The sequence below is a fragment of the Chiloscyllium punctatum genome, chromosome 34 (genome assembly GCF_047496795.1).
Source record: "Chiloscyllium punctatum isolate Juve2018m chromosome 34, sChiPun1.3, whole genome shotgun sequence".
Classification (NCBI taxonomy): Eukaryota; Metazoa; Chordata; class Chondrichthyes; order Orectolobiformes; family Hemiscylliidae; genus Chiloscyllium; species Chiloscyllium punctatum.
In genome coordinates this window covers 47,890,814-47,897,478 of record NC_092772.1, presented here as the reverse complement: position 1 = coordinate 47,897,478, position 6,665 = coordinate 47,890,814, and the positions used below count along the sequence as shown (strand labels likewise).

Genomic DNA, 6,665 nt, shown 5'->3' with positions numbered 1-6,665 from the left:
ACAGCCTAACCCTCACTTTTTCTTCTTGTAAAGGTACATGCAAGGCATTGTGTTCCGGACACAGTTTGATCCGTCAAACGACCAGATTTGAAGCAAAACACACTTTATTCATACACTATAGTTAAAAGACAATAAATGGAAAAGGCAATGAGAATAACTTTATTCAAAACTAAACAGAATAAGAAATTATTTTGCTACTAAAGAGTAACTATTGTAATGTCGTAATACCCCATAAACACACCGTTGGCAAAAGGTAAGTTCAGAAAAACAGATTGTCTACATGCAATTCCAGCAGCAGGAAGAAAAAACATCAAGAGGGCATTCAGTGAATGAATGGAGCTGGGAGAGACATCCTACAGCTTCCACACTCTGTTGAGACCTCAGCAATAACTGTTGAAAGTTAAAACTAATATACTCGTTCTGTGGGAGTTTGATCACACCCATTCAGGCTGCTTCAATTCTTCCATCTTTGAAAATACCTAAGCTGTTTTGTAGGTTTTCAATGGACAACAAACCTCTGCCTTAAAACCTTTCTTCAAAACAAAGACAGGACAAAATACATCTCTTAAAGCCATAACATCATCACAAAGTGATAGGGAGGGAGTATGAGACTTTGTTAGAGGGTTATTCCTTTAAGACCACTATCCAACTGGAGTGTCAGCATTGAGGGTGTGTCCTTTGTCAGAGGGAGTGATGTCATTACTCATGGGAGCACACTGAATGAGCTCGATCTTAAAACATTTTGAAGCTCAGTATAAAAATTCCTTTGAAACCCATGTCTCAGAAATTTCAGGATGTGAGAGTCTGAGAGGACATGGAAGAGATTTCCCTGAACAGCTCCAATGAGCAGGGATTTCAGTGACAGGGTTCATTTGGGGAAGCTGGGGCTGTTCCTCTCAGAGCGACGGTGACTGGGGGTGAATCTGACTGATGAGGATGAGATGGGGCCAGGTTTAGATCAGGGAGACAAAGGAAAGCTATTCCATTTGCTGATGATACAAGGACAAGGGGAGACATATTGAAGATTCAGGGTGGGATAGACAGAGCAGGGATTGTGAAGAAGGACTGCTATACACTGTGAGTGATAATAATCTGGATTTCACTGTCTACAAGGTGGGATGGAAAGGAAGATGCTCACTGATTTCAAACAGAATTTGGATGAATATTTGTGGGAAATAAACTCTCAGAACAATGAGGAGTGAGAGGGGAAATGGCACTGACTGGATTACTGTACAGAGACAGCTGGCATAGCTCAATGGACTGAATGGCTACCTGAGATCTCTATTGATCTCAGACGATCCGTACCAGTGCCCTTAACTGGACTCAGTACAACCTAACCCAACATCCCATTGGATTCGGTTACACTGATAAAGCTTGAAACAGCCTTTCAGCTTCCTTTAACTGTTTGCCCCTCACTGACACAAACACCAGCAACAGTCAGAACAACAGCTACAATGAATATCCCAGCTCGTATTCCCAGGATCAGGATCACATGCAGACTCTCTCCTCTGCTATCTAGAAAACACAGAGAAAGAATTAATCACTTCCTGTCCATGTTCAATCTCTCTCAAGCTCCACTTCATTACAAATGTGGCAGTGATGCAGTGAGAATGTCACTGGGTGAGCAATTCAGAATCCAAAGCTAATGGTTCTGGGAACATTGGTTCACATTACATTGTTACAGATGGTGAAATTTAAATGTAATTAAAGATCTGTAATTAAAACGTTTGCCTAATTGAGATCATGTAACTATTGCTGATTGTTGTAAAAAACCAGCTAGTTTACTTACGGCCTTATGAGAATCTACTGAAATTTTACCCGGCCTACCCTACATGTGATTCCAGACCCACAGCAATTTGACTGTCTCTGAACTGCCTTCCAAACCAGAAAAACTGGGATGAAATATAAAATATGTCTTTCTGAGCAACTAATGGTTTCTCAGAGACACCAAAGTGTCCAAGATCTTTTCACTGTGAACTTGCTGCAAGTGCCATTCTGACCTTCCACTTTAGTGGGGAGACGATGGTCTAGTGTTAATATCTCGACAGGAATCATCCAGAGAGCGCGGTGCTGTCTGGAGATTGCAGATTGGATCCATTATAGCTGATCGTGGAATGTGAATTCATTTAAAAATCTGGAATTCACGCTCCAATGATAACCATAAAATCATTGAAGATCATCAGCAAAACCCATCTGGTTCACTGATGTCTGTCAGGGAAGGGCAGTGCTGACATTATCAGGTCTGACTCACAGGAATGAATCTAGTGAATGAATCAAATCAAACTGTGGGATATTGGAGACAGCGCAGGTTTGTCCTGTTTAATTCCCTGTCAAATGTTTCTCTCGTTTTTGCACACAGGGTTGTGTTGTTGTGAATTGTTGGAGAGAAATCTGGAAACGCTGTTCACAGAGTGTGAAATGTATCTTGGTCTCGTGTAAATCAGCCATGATCTCAACAGACCACTGCACAGAATTTCAGATTCCATTAAATAAACAGCTCCAGACATTACCCAGAGACTGGAGGGAACCACGACAAGTGAGCGTGTGAGAACCCTCCCTATCTATGTCACCTCAACCCATTCAGCAACTGCCACAATCTCTAAACTCAACCAGCCCCTCACCCAACATCACCTCTGTGATATGCCACAGCCCATTCACTCATCATTTCCTCTGTAACCTCCTCCTGCTACGACACAACCTCCTTATCTCTGTAGACTCCTCTAGCCCCACCAACTCCCTCCCTATCTCTGTCACCTCTCCTTCCATACATCCCTCCCTATGTCTGTAACATGCTCCAAATGCTACACACTACCCTATATGTGTAAACCCCTTCACCCGCTACACCCCCTCCCTATCTCTGTAACGTCCTCCAGACCCTACACCCCCTTCTTATTTCTGTAACCTCCTCCAGACCCTACACCCCCTTCTTATTTCTGTAACCTCCTCCAGACCCTACACCCCCTTCTTATTTCTGTAACCTCCTCCAGACCCTACACCCCCTTCTTATTTCTGTAACCTCCTCCAGACCCTACACCCCCTTCTTATTTCTGTAACCTCCTCCAGACCCTACACCCCCTTCTTATTTCTGTAACCTCCTCCAGACCCTACACCCCCTTCTTATTTCTGTAACCTCCTCCAGACCCTACACCCCCTTCTTATTTCTGTAACCTCCTCCAGACCATAAACCCCCTTCTTATTCCTGTAACCTCCTCCAGCCCCTACATCCCCTCCCTATATGTGTAAATCCCTCCTGTCCCTAGACCTCTGCCCTGTCTCTGTAACCTCCTCGAGAGCCTACACCCCCTCCCTATATCTGTAATCCCCTCCAGCCCCTACACCCCCCTCCCTATCTCTGTAACCCCCTCCCACTCCTACACCCCCTCGCTATCACTGGAACCCCCTCCAGCCCCTACACTCCCTCCCTATCTCTGTAATCCCCTCCAGTCCCTACACCCCCTCCCTATCTCTGGAACCCCCTCCAACCGCTATACCCCCTCGCTGTCTCTGTAACGACCTCCCACTGCACATACCTTCCTGTTTTGTGTAACCTCCTCCAGCCCCTACAATTGTCACTATCTCTGTAAGGTCTGCCAGCCCTTACACCTCTATCTCTGTTACCTCCTCCAGCCCAATGCTTTGTCAGAGCAGCAGTCGGAGAGGAGCAGAAAGGTTGGAGTCTTCACTCTGTCCAGAGGCAAGTCTCCTGAGGTGACCTCACAATTTAACAATTAGCTCAGGGAAAGAGGATTGGTTGTCTAGGAACCACTTTTCGGGGCTCAGAGTAAAACCTGTCGGGAGACAGAATGTAAAGTCCTTATCCTTGTGCCTTGTCATTCTTTAGGAATAGAGAAAGCACAAGAAATCTGATTTGTTGAGTAATGGGTAAGGTTGGGTAGTTTCTTCCTAGTTTATTGTTTGTACTTGCTAAGGAGAACTCGGCACTGCGGAATGCTCCTCCTACTAGAATGTGTGAAATCAAAGACACTTCCAGTCTCCTTGGTGACCATGTATTCAAGAAGTATATTCAGCTGCAGCTCCTGATTTGGCACAAGGAGCAGATGCAGCTGCAGATGGAGTCATGATGGAGCATCCATGATGCTGAAGACATTGTGGATAGTCCATATACTGAGCTGTTACACCATACGTAAGAGCTACACAGGCAGAAAGGTCTGGGGCAACCACCGGAAGACTGTGGTCAGGTCATGCACAAGTCTCCTGTGGCTATTCCCTCACAAACAGATACCGCGTGCTGGATACGGTTGTTGGGGGTGGCCTATCAGTGGAAAGTTTGCAGTGTCGCAACTGGCTCTGCTGCATATTGCAGGAAGTAAAAGGCTGGCTGGTCTTCAGTGACAGAGGAACTCGTTTGTCAGAGGAACTGACAGGCAGTTCTGTGGTGCAGAAAATGGGGGGGGGGATACTAAATGAGTATTTTGCATCAGTATTTACTGTGGAAAAGGATATGGAAGACATAGACTGTCGGGAAACAGATGGTGACATCTTGTAAAATGTCCAGATTACAGAAAAGGAAGTGTTGGATGTCTTGAAATGCATAAAAGTGGATAAATCCACAGGACCTGATCGGGTGTACCCCAGAACTCTGTGGGAAGCTGGAGAAGTGATTGCTGGGCCTCTTGCTGAGATATTTGTATCATCGATAGTCACAGGTGAGGTGCTGGAAGACTGGAAGTTGGCTAACGTGGTGCTACTGTTTAAGAAGGGTGGTAAAGACAAGCCAGGGAACTATAAACTGGTGAGCTTGACGTCAGTGGCGGGCAAGTTGTTGGAGGGAATCCTGAGGGACAGGATGTACGTGTATTTGGAAAGGCAAGGACTGATTAGGGAGAGTCAGCATGGACTTGTGCGTGGGAAATCATGTCTCACAAACTTGATTGAGTTTTTTGAAGAAGTAACAAAGAAGATTGATGAGGACAGAACATAAATGTGATCTACATGGACTACAGTAAGGCATTTGACAAGGTTCCCCATGGGAGACTGGTTAGCAAGTTTAGATCTCGTGGAATAAAGGGAAAACTAGCCATTTGGATACAGAACTGGCTCAAATGTAGAAGACATGGTGGTGGAGGGTTGTTTTTCAGACTGGAGGCCTGTGACCAGTGGAGTGCCACAAGGATCGGTGCTTTTTGTCCTCAACTTTTTGTCATTTACATAAATGATTTGGATGCGAGCATAAGAGGTACAGTTAGTATGTTTGCAGACGACACCAAAATTGGCGGTGTGTTGGACAGTGAAGAGGGTTACCTCAGATTACAACAGGATCTGGACCAGATGGGCCAATGGGCTGAAAAGTGGCAGATGGAGTTTAATTCAGATAAATGCGAGGTGCTGCATTTTGGGAAAGCAAATCTTGGCAGGACTTTTACACTTAATGGTAAGGGCCGAGGGAGTGTTGCTGAACAAAGAGACCTTGGAGTGCAGGTTCATAGCTCCTTGAAAGTGGAGTCGCAGGTAGATAGGATAGTGAAGAAGGCATTTGGTATGCTTTCTTTTATTGGTCAAAGTATTGAGTACAGGAGTTGACATGTCACGTTGCGGCTGTACAGGACATTGGTTAGGCCGCTGTTGGAATATTGGGTGCAATTCTGGTCTCCTTCCTATCGGAAAGATGTTGTGAAACTCAAAAGGGTTCAGAAAAGATTTCCAAGGATGTTGGTAGGATTGGAGAGTTGAGCTCTAGGGAGAGGCTAAACAGGCTGGGGCTGTTTTCCCTGGAGTGTCAGAGGCTGAGGGGTGACCTTATATGACTCTATAACTCTCTATGTCCACAAATGGGACTCTCGAACGGGATATTATCCTCCTGGTCAGAGCTCCAGAGTAGCTGCCAGGCATTCTGAAGGGGGAGGGTGAATAACCAGCTGTCGTGGTACATGTTTATATATAAAAAAAATGAAATGTGGTTCTGTAATAGGAATTGAGTGTGCTAGGGAATAGATTAAAAAGGAAGTCATAAAATATCTTTAGCTGACAGGATCAAGGAAAATCCCAAGGCTTTTTATAAGTATATTCAGAGCAAGTGCAGCATCTCCTCATAAGCTGCCTCTGCACCGAGCTTTAGAAGTTCTGTAATGCTGATTTTTGATCTTACATTTCATTTTTCTAATTCATACCTAAGATTTTGTGCCTAGATATCTTTGTTCCTAGGATCATGCCAGATATGGTGACTTTGTACACTTTTTGCTCCAGTGCCAGTGTATCATGACAGTTTTATGGCACAAAGTGAAATAACCAAATTAAACCAGCCATTGAATTACTGTATTTGCAACACAGTAACATTGTTGAAGGCCTCAATAAGCACCTCAATGGTTCCTAACCAGACGTTTGAATAAGCAATCCCAGACTTTGCAATTAATGAAATTTCAGAAACCAGTTTGTACCTGAAACAAAACACTTCACTATTTATTAAATACACAATAATTTCAGCAAAGAGAAAATGATCTCTCTGTAATCTAACAAATGTTTATGTTTCAAACCCGAAACATTTGGTTTCAGACCCCATTCACACAAAAGACAGATAGACAGACAAACTAACATAAAAGAAATATCATAATTGGCCAGATTGCTGAAACCATTTTCATGTTGCATTGTTTCACAGGTAGGAATGGGGCTGCTTTTTCAAAACACTGATTAGGGTCACCTTCTCAGTT

At 44.2% G+C, this 6,665-nt stretch overlaps 1 protein-coding gene across 1 annotated transcript in view; it reads right to left on the bottom strand.

The window, feature by feature from the left end:
* Positions 1 to 234: 234 nt before the first annotated feature.
* LOC140458810 (cell adhesion molecule CEACAM5-like) overlaps positions 235 to 6,665 on the bottom strand; it is a 42,737-nt gene continuing 36,306 nt past the window's right edge. The window contains exon 15 of the mRNA XM_072553460.1: positions 235 to 1,515. Coding sequence (XP_072409561.1) covers positions 1,388 to 1,515 — 128 coding nt within the window. The 3' untranslated portion in view covers positions 235 to 1,387. The remainder of the gene's footprint in view (positions 1,516 to 6,665) is intronic.